The 19,323-nt window shown below is 43.6% G+C and overlaps 1 protein-coding gene across 3 annotated transcripts in view; it reads right to left on the bottom strand.

The window, feature by feature from the left end:
* Positions 1-19,323, bottom strand: part of pde1ca (phosphodiesterase 1C, calmodulin-dependent a) — a 183,024-nt gene that overhangs the window by 32,821 nt on the left and 130,880 nt on the right. For all 3 annotated transcript variants that reach the window (XM_064949150.1, XM_064949151.1, XM_064949152.1), the window contains 5 exons: positions 12,857-12,970; positions 11,037-11,219; positions 9,199-9,265; positions 5,120-5,236; positions 4,496-4,636 (listed from right to left, as the gene is read on the bottom strand). In XM_064949150.1, coding sequence (XP_064805222.1) covers positions 4,496-4,636; positions 5,120-5,236; positions 9,199-9,265; positions 11,037-11,219; positions 12,857-12,970 — 622 coding nt within the window. The remainder of the gene's footprint in view (positions 1-4,495; positions 4,637-5,119; positions 5,237-9,198; positions 9,266-11,036; positions 11,220-12,856; positions 12,971-19,323) is intronic.

Raw genomic sequence — 19,323 nt, 5'->3', positions numbered from 1 at the left:
AAGGCCTGTGGTGTTGATGGTATCCTAAATTAAATGATAAAATATGCAGACACAAATTCCAATTGGCTATACTTCAACTTTTTAACATCATCCTCAGCTCTGGCATCTTCCCCAATATTTGGAACCAAGGACAGATCAACCCAATCCACTAAAGTAGAGACAAATTTGACCCCAATAACTACCGTGGCATATGTGTCAACAGCAAACTTAGTAAAAATCCTCTGCATTACCATTAACAGCAGACTCTTACATTTCCTCAGTGAAAACAATGTACTGAGCAAATGTCAAATTGGATTTTTACCAAATTACCGTATGACAGACCACGTTTTCACCCTGCACACCCTAATTAACAAACAAACAAACCAAAACAAAGGCAAAGTCTTCTCATGCTTTGTTGATTTCAAATGTTTTTTTAAAACTCAATTTGGCATGAGGTTCTGCTATATAAATGAATGAAAAGCAGTGTTGGGAAAAAACATAGGACATTATAAAAATACATGGACACAAACAACAAGTGTGCGGTTCAAATTGGCAAACAACAAACACATTTCTTTCCACGGGGACATGGGGTGAGACAGGGATGCAGCTTGAGCCTAAACATCAGCGCCACAGGTAACTTCCACAAAGCTGTGAACAATCTGGGAGACAAGGCAAGAAGGGCCATCAAAAGGAACATACAATTTGACACACCTATTAGGATCTGGCTAAAAATACTTGAATCAGTTATAGAACCAATTGCCCTTTATTGTTGTGAGATCTGGAGTCCGCTCACCAACCAAGAATTCACAAAATAGGACTTACACCAAATTGAGACTGCATGCAGAATTCTGCAAAAATATCCTCAGTGTACTATGTAAAACACAAAATAATGCATGCAGAGCAGAATTTGGCCAGTACCCGCTAATTATCAAAATCCATAACCTTCCATAACAAAGCCATCACCTACAGAGAAATCAACCTGGAGAAGAGCCCCCTAAGCAAGCTGGTCCTGGGGCTCTCTTCGCAAACACAAACAGACACCACAGAGCCCCAGGACAGCAACACAATTAGATCCAACCAAATCATGAGCAAATATAATTTTTTGACAAATTGGAAATAATTAACAAAACAACAGAGCAAACTGGAATGCTTTTTGGCACTAAACAGAGAGGACACAGTGGCAGAATACCTGACCACTGTGACTGACCCAAAATTAAGGAAAGCTTTGACTATGTACAGATTCAGTAACCATAGCCTTGCTATTGAGAGAGGCCGCCGTAGGCTCTCAAGTGAAAACAGAGATGCACTTCCTAACCTCCTGGCAAATATATGACCATATTAGAGACACGTATTTCCCTCAGATTACACAGACCCACAAAGATTTCAAAAACAATTCCAATTTTCATAAACTCTTATATCTATTGGGTGAAATACCACAGTGCGCAATCACAGCAGCATTATTTTTGACTTGTTGCAACAAGAAAAAAGGAAACCAGTGAAGAACATCCACCATTGTAAATACAACTGATATTTATGTTTATTTATTTTCCCTTTTGTATTTGAACTATTTGCATATTATTACAACACTGTATATAGCCATAATATGACATTTGAAATGCCTCTATTATTTTGGAACTTTTATGAGTGTAATGTTTACTGTTCATTTTTATAGTTTATTTCACCTTTGTATATTATCTATTTCACTTGAGAGGGAGAGTAGGTAGAGGGAGAGCATTTAAAGAGAGAGACGGCAGAGGTGGGGATGAGAGAGAAAAAGAGATAGGCGAGTAAAAGAGAGGAGAGAGAGAGATCAGGATGAGGTCAGAGTGGATGGTGGTAGTGGTGGGGAGTGGGGGTCCATGGGGGAGGGATTTACTGAATTCTCCATACTGGTCAATAATTATAGTGCCAATTCTGATCCAGCCATAAATTCATACATTGTGCCTCTGGCCTGAGAGGATGGAAGTTCAATATTTAGCTAGATGTAGGCTAGTAACTAGCTGGCTAATTGTTACCCATGAAAGGAAGCTAGGCTGGTGAGTAAGCATTTTAGCCAATTAGCCAACGATCTGGCCTTAAGGGCCATGTACCCTTATAATCTCCATCCGGAACAGCAGGAGGAGGACTGGCCACCCCTCAGAGCCTGGTTCCTCTCTAGGTTTCTTCCTAGGTTCCTGCCTTTCTAAGGAGTTGTTCCCAGCCACTGTGCTTCTACATCTGCATTGCCTGCTGTTTGGGGGTTTAGGCTGTGTTTCTGTATATGCACTTTGTGACATCTGCTGATGTAAAAATGACCTTATAAATACATCTGATTTGATTGATTCAGGACAACAAAAACTAAAAGCGTGCACTGTATGACAGAGTCATAGACCGCTTTAGCAACATGAAAGAGAGGAGGATGGCATTGGAGCTTCTCTACAAGTCAATATGTCAACACACACACACACACACACACACACACACACACACACACACACACACACACACACACACACACACACACACACACACACACACACACACACACACACAGAAATCAGTGCTATGGACAGTCATAAGATATTTAGATTACGTAGAATTTTGGGGGGGAATCATTTAGTTGTCACTGCATTAGACTAAACATAGCTCATTAAATTACGTTGAGATGTTGAAGTTGAAATGGTACTGGAATAGAGGATGCAGCTCCTATTTTCTTTGCGACTTGCAGTGACTCTCCAGTGTTTTAAATCAATAGTTGTTTAGTAGTCCGAACATTTTGGAAAGATTAACTTGATTGTCCATGCTGTATTAACTTGATTGACCATGCTGTATTAACTTGATTGACCATGTGGTATTAACTTGATTGACCATGCTGTATTAACTTGATTGACCATGCTCTATTAACTTGATTGACCATGCTGTATTAACTTGATTAACCATGCTGTATTAACTTGATTGACCATGCTGTATTAACTTGATTGACCATACTGTATTAACTTGATTGATCATGCTGTATTAATTTGATTGATCATGCTGTATTAACTTGATTGATCATGCTGTATTAACTTGATTGACCATGCTGTATTAACTTGATTGACCATGCTGTATTAACTTGATTGATCATGCTGTATTAATTTGATTGATCATGCTGTATTAATTTGATTGATCATGCTGTATTAATTTGATTGATCATGCTGTATTAATTTGATTGATCATGCTGTATTAATTTGATTGATCATGCTGTATTAACTTAATTGACCATGCTTCACCGGACAGGTTGCTCTCCGGTTTTGTAATGAAACAAAGGTGTGGTTGAATTTATTGTGTTGTCTTATTGTCTCGGCCTTAGGCCTATATATCACAGTAGCAAGGGACATGAACTAACAGGTTATAGAGCAAACAATGCAATTATCACAACACATACAGTAGGTTGTAATATGGCTTTTCTTTCCTGGCTTGGCTTCCCCAGTGATTTTACCCACGCACCGCTACTGTCATGGCCTGCAGGCAGGAGGGTGGCTGCTGACTGACTGCCTTTACGATATGGCCTGAAGTCAGGAGGGTAGCTGCTGACTGACTCTACGACATGACCTGCAGGCAGGAGGGTAGCTGCTGACTGACTGCCTTTACGATATGGCCTGAAGGCAGGAGGGTAGCTGCTGACTGACTGACTCTACGACATGGCCTGCAGGCAGGAGGGTAGCTGCTGACTGACTGACTCTACGACATGGCCTGCAGGCAGGAGGGTAGCTGCTGACTGACTGACTCTACGACATGGCCTGCAGGCAGGAGGGTAGCTGCTGACTGACTGACTCTACGACATGGCCTGCAGGCAGGAGGGTAGCTGCTGACTGACTGACTCTACGACATGGCCTGCAGGCAGGAGGGTAGCTGCTGACTGACTGACTCTACGACATGGCCTGCAGGCAGGAGGGTAGCTGCTGACTGACTGACTCTACGACATGGCCTGCAGGCAGGAGGGTAGCTGCTGACTGACTGCCTTTACGATATGGCCTGAAGGCAGGAGGGTAGCTGCTGACTGACTCTACGACATGGCCTGCAAGCAGGAGGGTGGCTGCTGACTGACTGCCTTTACGATATGGCCTGAAGGCAGGAGGGTAGCTGCTGACTGACTGCCTCTACGACATGGCCTGAAGGCAGGAGGGTAGCTGCTGACTGACTGACTCTACGACATGGCCTGAAGGCAGGAGGGTAGCTGCTGACTGACTCTACGACATGGCCTGCAGGCAGGAGGGTGGCTGCTGACTGACTGACTCTACGACATGGCCTGCAGGCAGGAGGGTGGCTGCTGACTGACTCTACGACATGGCCTGCAGGCAGGAGGGTGGCTGCTGACTGACTTCCTCCATGGCGTCATAAATACAACTGATAGAGTGTGGGTCAGACTTAATCAAACAAGAATACTGCAAGTACCCTCCTGTGGATACACACACCTTAGGAGGCACACGCACACACACATGCACGCACACGCATGTAAAGCAAGCAGACACACAAATGAAAATAAAATGTCTCTTACCACCATGCCTGTCTTCAATAATAGATAGTGTACTGTCTGAGTGACGTCTGCAGCATGCATCAAGTTATGGTAGGGATTCTTATGTTTGCTGTAGCCCACCTCCAAGGCTTCCACAAAGGACACCAGGGCAGAGATAGGGATCTGAACAACAAATGAAAACAACAGAGCTCAGCCAGTGACCCGAGGGAAATCTCTCATTCTGGCTCTTACACAGATTGGCTTTTCTCAGCTAAAAAGTTACTTCCTCTCATCGCCTCCTGTCCTTCATTGTAGCGATCTGAAATAGTTGACCAGCCTAATGATGAGCTTCAACCATAGTGTTTTCACCAAGTATTTTCCAATCAGTCAAAATGAAGGGGAGGAGGAGAGAACATCTCTATTGAAGCAATTGATTCCCTTCCCCCTGAGCAAAAATTGTTAAATGGGTATTTGTTGCTATGCATTTATCAACACAGACTTTGATATCCTTGTGATGCAGGTCCAGATAGTCGTACAACCTCTGAGACCTTCTGATACAATGGAATTAAAATCGACTTAATAGAACGTCACACATCAATGCCCACAGGGGGGGGTAGATAAGGGAGTGGGAGAGAATGAGATGCAGTCCAGTTCTGATCAGCTTACCTTGAAGCGATTGATGAGGTCATATCTTGTGAGCAGCTCGTAGAATATGAATTTCAGCGCGTGGTCCCCACTCGCGTCATTCAGGGCAAACACGTCAAAAGACCACATGTCCACGTGCTGCGAGAGGGAGTCATTGTCAGAACAAGTATTGAAAGACTATATCAGATCTGAATGTGTCTGTAAAGCAAATCATTGAGGAGGAGCAGGGAGGGAGTGTCTTGTAAAAATGAAAATGGTGTGCATCTCATACATGTTATTTTCCTTTATATTGCTATATTCAAGTGTTATTTCACAATAAATGTACCTTATTGAAAGCCTGCATGGCCATTTGAAAAGCATAGTGTAAATGAAAGGACATTAAGTCTCAGAGGTAAGTAGGCATGTCCTTACATCAGACATTATTTCTAGTTTGTTTGATGATACAGTATGTTACATGAATTTAAAGCCAGGGGTTGTTAGCAGTCATAACATGAACCTCAGTAATAACGAACAAGAACAGAATCCCCATGTACAGCTAAAGGTGAGTTATTACTACGATTATTCTCTCTCTCTACCTTACTCCCCCTTTCTCTCTCCATCACTCCCCATTCTCTCTCTCTCTCTCCTTCTGTCCCCCATTGCCTCTCACTCCCTCTCTTTCCATCACTCCCCATTCTCTCTCCCTCCCTCAATCCCTCCCTCTCTCTCTCTTTCCAACAAAGTTCTGTGGAGTTCTTCTGGCATGTCTGGTACAGGGACCATTTGAATTACAACACATTAAAGATTTAAATCTTTAAATTGGAAGTTTTTGCCTGCTCTCCATCTCTGTCTCCCGCCACTGGCTTACACAGCCTGCAGGCATACTGAAAGAGAGAGATGGAGATGGAGAGAGAAAGAGAGATGGTCTGGAGCGAGCGAGAAGGGCAGAGGGAGAAAGAGAGAGAGCGAGAGAGAGAGAGAGAGAGAGAGAGAGAGAGAGAGAGAGAGAGAGAGAGAGAGAGAGAGAGAGAAGAAAGTGGGCTCAAAGATGACTAAGCCAAGTTGTCCAGTCTCTGTGTGAATCAACCAATGACAGGTCAGGACAGCAGGCTGAATAAAGAAGGAACCAGCCAGGTAAGTAGCCAAAAGAGCTTTTCATTTCAACACTGTGTTATTTTGCAGTTTTAGAGTAGAATCTGAAGAAAATAGCTCTGTGAGATAGCTGGAAGAAATCTAATAACAGTCAAGCCAGCCAGTGAAGGATTCATAAGGTGAGGCATGATGATATCACATCATCGGTAAGGATTGTTGCCAGCCAGGGGCGGGCTAGGACAAGAGTTTGGTCCTGGCATTTTATCCACACAAGCCCACATCACTGCACGCGCTTCCAAGTCTGTTAAAATAGGACTACAGATGTAATTGTATTTTATACCCATGTATTGATCCAACAGTAAATGTTATTTCCAAACAAGAAACATTGCAGTTGTTGGCACGGCACTCCATATCTCAAAGCCATATCAAATATCTTGGTTGTAAAATACATAGTTGCTATTGAGCTGAATATTGAGTGTTGAGGAAAAGAAAATGCCTACAGGAAGCTGAGACCTTCCTCTCTCCAGCAGGGACAAGGGGACGAAGCTCCCAAAGCTGTGTTTTTCCGTCAATTGCATTTTGAATTGTTATATGATCAGAACACATCTTTCTCTCGAGCGCATGGGAGGGCGCAGGCACAGGGGCAGGGCAGAAACTTTCATTACAAGAATCATGAAGATAATGCACCAAATCATAGTTTTAGCCACCCAAAAAATAGGACTGTTTGAATGAGGTGACAATGTAGACTTTGCTCTTTCTAAGTTTATAGGCACCCTTTCATATTTTTTTGAACGATCCATGATCTTGACTGTCTGATGACAGAGTCTGAGCAGGTATTTTTGCTGATGCCACATTTGACTTTGAATGTGAGTTTGTGTGACCTCAGCTCACTCTTTCAGAAAACCAGGCTGGCCCATTGTGGGAGGGGGGCCCGGCTGTTTCCCACTGATTAGTATAACAGATACATTTTTTGGGGTGTGTGTCAATCCACCATGCTTTCAGTACATTGGTCTAAACTGTGCAGGGCTGGTCCAGTATGTTTATGACACAGAGTCCTGGTTTTCATTCTACAGGCTTTTCCTGGTTTGGTATGGATTCCGACCTCTCAAGGTTTAGGTTAACGGTTGTTGTACAGTATTGTATAGTTATGAAATAGAAACAGTGCATGTCATGAGACAGTTTAGTTCATCTTACTGATGGGGTAGGAACGAGGTGTTGAACCCAAACCCCACGGGAGCGTGTGTGTGTGTGTGTGTGTGTGTGTGTGTGTGTGTGTGTGTGTGTGTGTGTGTGTGTGTGTGTGTGTGTGTGTGTGTGTGTGTGTGTGTGTGTGTGTGTGTGTGTGTGTGTGTGTGTGCGTGTGACGATAGCAGAGAAAGAGAGAGATCTACTTTATCTTCACATCAGATTAAACAGATCAAACAAAACTCTAATTCGGTCATCTCTCTCTGCAGATGAAGAGTCATTACGTCATGAGGCATGAAAACATGGCACACTACGCCACTATTACACAGCAATAACAACGTCACATTACATGAAAATCCCTTCTATAAGATCAGCAGTGTATTAATACCTTGTGTTATTTTGCATGGGAATAGGTCCTGTTTTCAGTAACCAGGACACAAATGATTACTCATTACAGGACAGCCATTCAATAGTAAAAATAAATTGTATTTTTGTCAAATGCAGCTTTTACCCCCGTGTGTTCTGGCATCGGAAGAGAATGACTTGAAATGACCTGTATGTACTGTGATTCTACACATATCTATTCCATCATATACTGTGTATGAAATAGGGTGAAGTTGTGAATGATGTACGGTTTTATCTTAGTTGCCCGGTGTACATCGCAGACCTGACCCTCTCTCCCCTCCACCCCGGTGTACATCCCAGACCTGACCCTCTCTCCCCTCCACCTCGGTGTACATCCCAGACCTGACCCTCTCTCCCCTCCACCTCGGTGTACATCCCAGACCTGACCCTCTCTCCCCTCCACCCCGGTGTACATCCCAGACCTGACCCTCTCTCCCCTCCACCCCGGTGTACATCCCAGACCTGACCCTCTCTCCCCTCCACCCCGGTGTACATCCCAGACCTGACCCTCTCTCCCCTCCACCTCGGTGTACATCCCAGACCTGACCCTCTCTCCCCTCCACCTCGGTGTACATCCCAGACCTGACCCTCTCTCCCCTCCACCCTGGTGTACATCGCAGACCTGACCCTCTCTCCCCTCCACCCCGGTGTACATCCCAGACCTGACCCTCTCTCCCCTCCACCTCGGTGTACATCCCAGACCTGACCCTCTCTCCCCTCCACCCCGGTGTACATCCCAGACCTGACCCTCTCTCCCCTCCACCCCGGTGTACATCCCAGACCTGACCCTCTCTCCCCTCCACCTCGGTGTACATCCCAGACCTGACCCTCTCTCCCCTCCACCCCGGTGTACATCCCAGACCTGACCCTCTCTCCCCTCCACCCCGGTGTACATCCCAGACCTGACCCTCTCTCCCCTCCACCCCGGTGTACATCCCAGACCTGACCCTCTCTCCCCTCCACCCCGGTGTACATCGCAGACCTGACCCTCTCTCCCCTCCACCCCGTTGGACTATCTCAGACCTGACCCTCTCTCCCCTCCACCCCGGTGTACATCCCAGACCTGACCCTCTCTCCCCTCCACCCCGGTGTACATCCCAGACCTGACCCTCTCTCCCCTCCACCCCGGTGTACATCCCAGACCTGACCCTCTCTCCCCTCCACCCCGGTGTACATCCCAGACCTGACCCTCTCTCCCCTCCACCCCGGTGTACATCCCAGACCTGACCCTCTCTCCCCTCCACCCTGGTGTACATCCCAGACCTGACCCTCTCTCCCCTCCACCCTGGTGTACATCCCAGACCTGACCCTCTCTCCCCTCCACCCTGGTGTACATCCCAGACCTGACCCTCTCTCCCCTCCACCCCGTTGGACTATCTCAGACTTCACCCCGCATTGTTGGCCTATCGCCGTCCGTGCCAGGACGCAGTTCTTAATACCTTGAGCACCGTGATCACGCTGGGCGGATAGCTTAATCCCACCATGTTGGACGTCCGGCGGTACATCCTGTCAGGGAGAGATAACACACGCACGCACGCACGCACGCACACACACACACACACACACACACACACACACACACACACACACACACACACACACACACACACACACACACACACACACACACACACACACACACACACACACACACACACACACACACACACACACACACACACACACACACACACAATGTTAGGACACCCAGAGAGCCAAGGACCACTGATTGGTGGAGGTGGACGTGGGGAGATGGCTTGTGGTATTAGCATTTCAAGGGTACGGGGAGGATGGTTCTGGGGGAAATACCTCACAACAGGGATGTGAAGGGTGACCTTCCCAATTCTTATCATCTAGGCTGGGGTTTACCCTTCTACTGTGAAACTGATACATACTGTATGCTATCAAATACACCCACCCAGGACTTGGGCAGAGATTGCTGAATGCTGGATGCAGACACTTTCATGTATGGTTCTTTATGATAAGGCATTCTCTACAGGACAAAATTACTTTGAAAATACTTTGATGGCTCCATTGACAGTTGGCCAAAATATGGTACTCCCATCCATTAAAGGGATACATCAGGATGTTGAAAACAAGGCTCTTAATCTACTTCCCCAGAGGCAGATGAACTTGTGGATACCATTTGTATGTCGCTGTGTCCAGTATGAAGGAAGTTAGAAGTAGTAAGGAAGTTAGAACAAGTCAGTTTGTCAAGTATTTGCCCTGCTAGAGCTGCCCCGGGCAACTGTAAGTGCTGTTATTGTGAAGTGGAAACATCTGGGAGTAATAAAGGTTGAGCCACGAAGTGTAAGGCCACACAAGCTCACAGAACGGGATCACTGAAGCGCGTAAGCACGTAAAAATTCACTCAATACCGAGTTCCACACTACTACTTCTGTAAGCAACGTAAGCACAAGAACTGTTCTTCTAGAGCTGCATGAAATGGGTTTCCATGACCGAGCAGGTGCATACAAGCCTAAGATCACCGTGCGCAATGCTAAGCATCGGCTGGAGTGGTGTAAAGCTCTCCGCCTTTGGACTCTGGAGCAGTGGAAACACGTTCTCTAGAGGGATGAATCATGCTTCACCATCTGGCAGTCTGATGGATGAATCTGGGTTTGGCGGATGCCAGGAGAACACTACCTGTCCGAATGCATAGTACCAACTGTAAAGTTTGGTTGATGAGGAATATTGGTCTGAGGCTATTTTCCATGATTCAGGCTAGGCCCCTTAGTTCCAGTGAAGGGAAATATTAAAGCTACAGCATACAAACTTACAAGCTATGTGGCAACAAACTTTCCTGTTTTAGCATAACATTGCCCCCATGCACAAAGCGAGTTCCATACTGAAATGGTGTGTCGAGATCAGTGTGGAAGAACTTGACTAGCCTGCATAGAGCCCTGACCTCAACCCCATCGAACACCTTTGGGATGAATTGGAACACCGACTGCGAGACAGGCCTAATCACCCAACATCAGTGCCCGATCTCACTAATGCTCTTGTGGCTGAATGGAAGCCCCTGCAGTAATGTTCCAACATCTAGTGGAAAGTCTTCCCAGAAGAGTGGAGAATGTTACAGCAGCAAAGTGTGTACCAATTCTATATTATTGCCTATGATTTTGGAATGAGATGTTTGACGACTTTTGGAGATCTCGTGTATTGGTAGGATAATCGACCTCTTCACAAATACACTGAGAGTGTGTTACTGTCAGTGCTGATCTCCAAGTTTAGTAAACATGCTACATGTTCGGAGGACATTGGATAACAAACTAACCTCTCAACAAATATCCCAGCCTGCACTGCGTGTACGATGCTGCGGAAGCGTGGTTTCTCTTCGGTCCGGCGCAGCATCAGACCCATCTGACGCGTGAAGGTGGAGGCCAGCCAATCACGAACCTCTGACGGCACAGAGTCCGACTGGATGTCACTGAGCTCATCCTCCGTGTCCACCAATCGCCTGCGGAGAGGGACGGACACACGCACACACACGTATGACCAAATACACGCATGAACGCACACGCACACGCACACACACACACACACACACACACACAGCAGGGCCTATCTCTTCTCATCAATAATGTTTCAATCAAGTTAAAATAACTACTTTGTTTCGGGCACTTGATAAGTTCTTCATTAAAACCCAATTCTGCTCTTTTTCTCTCTAACAAATATGTGTAGACAGAGGAGGGAGAGAGAGAGGGGAATACAGAGAGAGAGAGAGAGAGAGAGCGAGAGAGAGATTGAGACCTTACGTTTCACGTGGATTTTCACGTGATCACATAACCTTTCACATGTTAAATCATGTGAAACAATGGTTTTGGAACACTTCACGTGTGATGATTTTCAAATGAAACTTCACGTGGATATTTTTCACATGATATTTCCCAGGTGATGCCCTGCATAAAAAAAATCATCATTCATTATGATGTCCCTGGAACGTCACAGTGTTTTCAACTTACATATAACATGATAACATTGTTCATGTTTATTTATACTGTAATTATTATTCAACATGTCCTCATCTGGGATTTGAACTTACAACCTTTTGGTTCATGGCATTCCGATCTTCCTGCTATGTCACCATGTCGGTGTCAATAACTAATTTCCCCTGTATTTCAACACTTTGGTCAAAAATACAAATTGATGGAATAAGTCAATGAAATCAATGATGAGAGAATAAACCGATTAACTGAATTAGCAGTGCAGAGATGTATTATAGGTCATGAATCTGTAGGAGACTTCTGAAAATGAAAACTTTGTGGGGCATCAGAAAGATCAGTGTACCCCAAATCCAGAGATTGTGAGTTCAAATCCCAGGTGGGGTCATATTGAAAGGTCAGCACTAAGTGATCATGTCAAGTGTAATCATATCGATTAAAGATGTTTACACTATTTCACCACCTACCTTAAAACCCCCATACCATTTCATCACTTCTTATCCAAAAAAACACGTGATATGTTTCACATGTGAAATCGCATTTTCACATCTTTTAAATTAGAGTTCTCATGTTAACATGTTTCGCATGTGAGGGGAATAACATGTTTTAAATATTTCATGTGTGAAAATTATAATTTTCATTTGTGAAAACCTAAATCTCACATGTGGAATTTAATTTTCATGTGAAAAAGCTTCATGTGAAAATTGAATTAGCCTTTCACCTTTCACATGAAAAACATTCACATGTGAAAATCCAACTTGAAGTTGTACATGTGAAAATGTTCAACTGTGTAGTTTCATGGTATCACTTGTTGAAAATGTGGGTCCTCATGTTGTCACATGTACTTCACATCAGATCATGTTTTCATATCTGTAGTTTCATGTTATCACTTGTTGCTTTTACATGTTGTCACTTTTTGACATTCATTTCACCTAAGATCACATGTAACATTCATGTGGTTTTTCCACAAGGGAGAGAGAAAGAGCAGGAGGGCAAGAGAGAGATGGAGAGAGAGAGAACATAACGTTCAATAGGACAGAACCTTTTGAGAAATAACTCGGCTCACACAGAATATGTCAGATACTGTATGTAATGTGTATCGTGGCGTTGACCAATCTACTGGACAGTCGTGCCAATGATAAGATATCCATACCGTGTCTCCTCAATGTACACAGACTCCAGGACTGAGGCTGCATACTCCAAGTTCTTCTTGAGGTCGACGACGGACGCCTCTCCTCGTTCCAACTGTTTCACCAAGCATCGCAACCTGGAGAAAAGCAACAACAAAAAAACACATCTCATGAGTTTTGATGCTTCAACAGTTGCAGGCACCAAAAGTTTGATTGTGCCACCGTATTGGCAGAACAATTGCCGTAATGCGTGTGTTTTTATACATGTGCTATTAAGCGTGGCTTATTTTTCAGATTGAAGTGGACTTGTTACATCACACACTACCCTGAAAAGGAGCAATAGCATACATTAATTCCACTGTCCCGTGGCTGTATACTGAAACTACACATGCCATGATGACTACATTAGAAAAACTGTTGTGCTGAAAGTAAAAAGGCATATGTGGATCATAATCCTATTTGGTTATTGTAAAGGTAGACAGAGATCTACATTTAGACAGTCACCTGGTACACCTCCATGTTACACCCACCAATGGCACAGAGACAGCAGCTTCACTACTAGCCCTGTGCTAACTATGTTTTTAATATATTAACAAAACACAATTAAACAATGAATTAACGTGTTTGACACCTTACTGAGGAGGGTTGGGAAGGTTCGAGTAACTGGTAGATGAACATGATTTGGTCAAGTTAAATGAATAAGGAAGGATGCTAGGTTAACTGAGGAGAGAAGAAGCTATTCAGCTGTGTATTCATGCATGCCACACTGTTGGCTGGACATGCAGTATGACACACACACACAGATCTAACAGCCAATAGAGGCCTGCTAGCCAAAGCCCACTCTGCCAGAGTCTAAATCCCAGCAATCACAATCCCCTTAAAAGCCAGCCCAGTCTGCCCTTATACAACATGCCACAGCTGCTTTCAAATGGCACAAATGCCCAAGTCACAGTCCATTTGTACAGACATGTAGGTTTTGTAAAAGGAGAACTCAGGCTAGGATTCAATCCAACACAGATTAACACCCTGCACACAGCAATATACATTTAAAAGCAATTTCCCCAACATTCACGAGATCACATTCACTGTAAATGCTGAGGATGTCAGTTCAAGCTGAAATCACCATTAACCATCAACCATAGCGTAAAGGTATTTTTTTCTACATTTTTTAAAATCCTGGTCTCTTTCCAACCACTCCTAACCCTGGTGTGCTGGCTGAACTCTAAGCTATTTGATACGCAAGTCAATAATATAGGGACACTAAGGAGAATAGAGCAGAGATATGCCTGGGGTATTTCATGCTTTTTAAAAGAGCAAAAATCCCATGTAATCAGAATGCCCAGCCAAGAATACCCATGTCAGAGGATACTGATCACCTCATCAAAACAGCATCGTAACTATCATACGATTACACAGTTGGAAGATTGACAGATTGTTGTTATGGTGACAGGGGTCTACACTGTCATCGCTACAGTCCACAGGCCCTCTGAGATTATTTCTAGTCCCTCTCATCCTCTTGTACTACACAGGCTTGTGAACTGGCACACAGACAAGGGAAAACAAGACACACATTCACACGCTTACACACACACATACACAAACACACACCAGCTGACATGCAAGACAAAAAAATTGCCTGGATAAAGCAAAAACTCAATTGGAACTACAAAGAGCAAACAGCGATAATCGTGCTGCAAACAAAGCCCAGTAAACAGCAGCTCAGGTGTAAAGCAGAGAGCTGATTGGTATTTACAGCAGGAGCATCTGGGAAAGCAGTATGTGACACTATAATAACTCTTCCTAGCTAGACTAAAGATTAGCTCCCGCTAATGACTCTCACCCCTACACACCTCTGCTTGATTATTGCACTGACTGTGTGTGTGTGTGTGTGTGTGTGTGTGTGTGTGTGTGTGTGTGTGTGTGTGTGTGTGTGTGTGTGTGTGTGTGTGTGTGTGTGTGTGTGTGTGTGCTTGTGTCTGAATTTCTTCATGCGAAATGTGATTGTGAATACGGGTGAGATTTTTAAATGCGTGCTGTACTGTCTGCAGTGTTTAGGTGTGTGTTTGTACTGTCTGTGCAGTGTTTAGGTGTGTGTTTGTACTGTATGTGAGTGTGTACAGGCTAGTCTCATGGACTAGACCTAACATAGTAAATGTAAATCCGGGACATTCCATTTAGTATGAAATGTTATGTTTGCTATGGTTATGTTTGCTATGGTTACATAAGACAGAACGTTACTTAAAGTAAAAACAAAAGCAGGGGTGGTTGGTCAGGGTGGTTGGTTGGTCAGGGTGGGTGGTCAGGGTGGGTGGTTGGTCAGGGTATAACGTGAATGTCTGGCAACCCAAAGGTTGTGTGTTCGAATCTCATCACAGACAACTTTAGCTAATTAGCACCTTTGCAACTAATTACTACTTTTGAGTTACTTTGCAACTACTTAGCATGTTAGCTAACCTTTCTCCTAACCCTAATCTTAACCTCAACTCTAACCTTAACCCTAACCTTAACCCTAATGATTTAGCCACCTAGCCGCCTAGCTAACGTTGGCCACAACAAATTGTATTTCGTTACATATCATAGCTATTGCAAATTCGTAACATATTGCACAAATTACGATTCGTAATATATCATACCAATTGTAATTTGTAATATATCACATGAAAATTAATACATAGCATAGCAAACTTAACATATTATTACTAATTTGAGTGGCCCAGATGTTTTATCTGCCCCTGAGTCCAGGTTGGTGTGTATCTGTGCTTTGTTGACAGCCGGTCTGTTGACGTCGTCAATGTCACTAGTTTGTAGTCACACCTTCATCATAAGTATGACACAATGTCACAAGTGTAAGGGTTTATATGTCAGCTCTGGTGATGAAAGCAGAATTTGTATTTGAGTGTGCACGTTTAGGCTCTAATGTGTGAGTGCATCAGAGTGTAATTGTAGGTAAACGTGTCTGTGTGTAAATGCATGACTAATATGTGAGCACATGAGCACAATTTGTGTTTTAAGTGTGTCTGTGTATGTCTGTGTGTGTTTGTTAGGGAGTGTGGGGGGCACACATGGGGACAGGATTGACCCAATTCTTCCCACAGCTGCTTGGGCCACACAAGGTACAAACAGACAGGGGAGAGAGATGAAGGGTGAAATGCCATTACAGGAGAAGAGACCAAGAGGAATATTTCAACCTAGAATTCCTAGTCATTACACTCCTATTTGATCGAGGGGTACATACGGTAGCTCTTGTGGCAGAATCATTTGTAAGGTCACAGTAATTTGGTATGATAAACTTTTTAGCAAATAAGGCACATATCTATCTATCACCTGTCAGCAGAGGGCGGCAGAGACCGTTCTAGATTCATTAACGACACGCAGGTGTGTCCTATTTACTCATTATGATTTTCCTGCTAAAAGCAGTGTGCTTTCTGTTGTCCATTGCAGAAGTTTGAATTGTTTACTGTGTGTGGTTGTTAACCGAGGGAGTTTTCGAGACTTAGTGTTGGTTCTTTTTTTCAAGTGTACTGTGATCCTGCGGCTACCGTTTCTTAGTAAAGTACTATGTTCATCCTTAACCAGTGATTCCTCGTCTGGTCTCTTCTCTGCACCTGGGCCCAACCTCACCACGTCACAATATCTAGATGAAAATATATCACTGTTCTGTAGAAAAACACTGGGTCAAGTTCATAATAGGTTGACTGAACAACCTACTGTTAGAGAACCTGACTCCCAGACACAGTCGTTTGAATCCATTTTACCACCGGAACACGGTGATTGGAGAACATAGCAACAGAAACAATGACACCATAGACTCTCCAGTTCTTTCTTAGTAACATGAAACAGTCTGTCTATCAAAGAACTCACACACACCTCGACAAAATGCTTTTCACTAGTCCTCGTATTTATATACTCTCCTTTACCCTGGTGAAATAAGTCTACCGGTTTTGTAATTTCACCGTTAATAAAATTCACCCACACAAAGGAAAAAGGACATGGTGTTTTAATGATGATATTGAAATCAGCCAAGCGTCAAAAACCTGCCTTTCCCTCTCTATCTCCCAGAGGATTCCCGTCTACTCTCTAGCAGACAAACACATAATCAATGAGTCATGTCAATGTCATCCCATTAAATGATTACAGTTTACCAGAAGCCTCTCTGATTAGGAAAGATAAGAGGGAAAATTAGATGGAAAAGGCAACAGGCGATAACTACAGAGGAACCTGCAACTGAACAATAACATGACCTTTCAATAGTGAGAAGGGTTATCATGTGAATATGAATTCATCCTATATTATTGTACCTCATCACTAGTCATAGACACCTGTTCTGGGTAATATGGATGTGTTTCAAACTGCACTCTATTCATTTCAGCCAGATCACCCGTGATCCAAGGCGATGTACGACGTTCGTCAAGGTCCAAAACCGGCCACTAGGGGCATCTGTGAGCGCTATTACCATCAAGTAGGGTTGAGGCTTCCTAGGGAGTTGTGGATGGGGATCGCAAATAGGCGTAAGCCGCAAGCTATGGCTCAGAGGGTTGTTTTAATTTTTGTTCCGTAAACCGCGAGCTCTGGCTCCGAGGATTGCGTGTTCAATCCCAGTGCTAGGCAGTCATTTTTATTTGGATTGTTTGAACCCTATCCCAAACCTTAACCCTTACCTTAACCATTCAGAATGAATGTCTAAACTTAATGTTTGAACCCTATCCCAAACCTTAACCCTTACCTTAACCATTCAGAATGAATGTCTAAACTTAATGTTTGAACCCTATCCTAAACCTTAACCCTTACCTTAACCATTCAGAATGAATGTCTAAACTTAATGTTTGAACCCTATCCTAAACCTTAACCCTTACCTTAACCATTCAGAATGAATGCCTAAACTTAACCGTCGAAATAGTAAGATTATAACCCTAGCGGAGGGGAACAGACCTTCCACAGAGTTGCATCATTTTTCAAAGATGCATAGAGCCCTGAGTTGAGTATCCCTTTTAAAATGCTCTAGAATGCCATTCAAGCCAATCAGATACGAGTATTCAAAAATGCCATGGTATTAGACAAGGTAAAGAATGGGACACTTATCAGTCCAAGCTTAAATAGTATGCCTCAACCCATTTTCTCTGCAAAATGCTTTGATGGTCAACAGAGCTGATCATGGACTTTTGGATCTCAGACAAATGGAATTTCTATTGTTTTGTAACTAATTACAGAATACAGTTCACTTATTCACAATAATTAGTGAAGCCTGAGTCACCTTCGAAGCTTAGACATAAGGGAATGTACATGAAAACAGTATAAAATAAGTATACCGGAAAATGTATTGTTGCCTCTGCATTAGCATTATAAATGATAATATCTTCTGAATTGTATGTATTGATCAGACATGTATTAGGCAAGCGCTGATCAACATGATCACACTGAGAAATAAGAGGTATAATTTGACATTAAAAAATGTATTAGATCCATAAGCCTAATACAGGTACCACAGTGTGCAGGACCCATTGAGGAGAAACATCTAGATTGACTTCCTCCTTGTCAGGCCTCTCACACTGCGCAGATCGGGGTCCTGGGATGGACAGTCCTGGGATGGACAGTCCTGGGATGGACAGTCCTGGGATGGACAGTCCTGGGATGGACAGTCCTGGGATGGACAGCTCGCATAGCTTCCCCACGTACGGCGCTGGATTCATGAGCCTGTCTAGCCTATAATGTTTTTGAAAAAGTAAATATTTGTTATAAATGGGTAGTGAATTTAATGTCCTTTTATTTACAGTTCTGTTACGATGCTATCAAATCGATGTTGAAGTGATCTATTCATTCTACAATGTGTTTTCTGATGTTTTTGAGGTACTCAATTTGAAATATGCAATACTTGGTTGTGTACTTTTTGTGTTTTTGTGTGTGACTGAAATGCTCGACTGATGCAATGAATAGCAATGTTGGGTCTGTCTTCACAGCATATCCCCCATTCTTTGCCTTGGGAAAGCTGATTTTGTATCACAGCATTCCTGCTGCAGTGGTTGCCTGGAAAGCTGTGCAGACAGAGTAGATGTTGAATTTTCTAATTATAGCTTGGTCTATCATTACAGCTTGGTGTAATGAGGTGGAAAGTGAAATAATAATATTTATGTTGGCAGTTCTAAGACTCAATGTAGAGGGCTTAGGGATGAAAGAACAAAAACTGTATAGTGACTATCAAGTGTGTTCCAGAAAATATACCATTCACCAGTCAAAGCAGCCATAGCCACAGTTGCATTATCTAACGTTAGCCTCCCAATCCCGCCAAAATGTCGGCTACTGTGTCAGACTCTGATACCTACGTTATGGTCAGTGCTTGCAAAATCCAATGCCAAGTATGATGCAAGTTTAGCTTCCTGGCAAGACCCATCAAATGTTCTCCTCAATTGATAAAGCAACTTTGCTCGAAATGTGCACGGCACACGCTTGACATGATCATCATTTTCAGTGCAGCCTGTACACCCCGAATGAAAAG

The sequence above is a fragment of the Oncorhynchus masou genome, chromosome 30 (genome assembly GCF_036934945.1).
Source record: "Oncorhynchus masou masou isolate Uvic2021 chromosome 30, UVic_Omas_1.1, whole genome shotgun sequence".
Classification (NCBI taxonomy): domain Eukaryota; kingdom Metazoa; phylum Chordata; class Actinopteri; order Salmoniformes; family Salmonidae; genus Oncorhynchus; species Oncorhynchus masou.
This window is presented reverse-complemented; position numbering and strand designations above follow the sequence as displayed.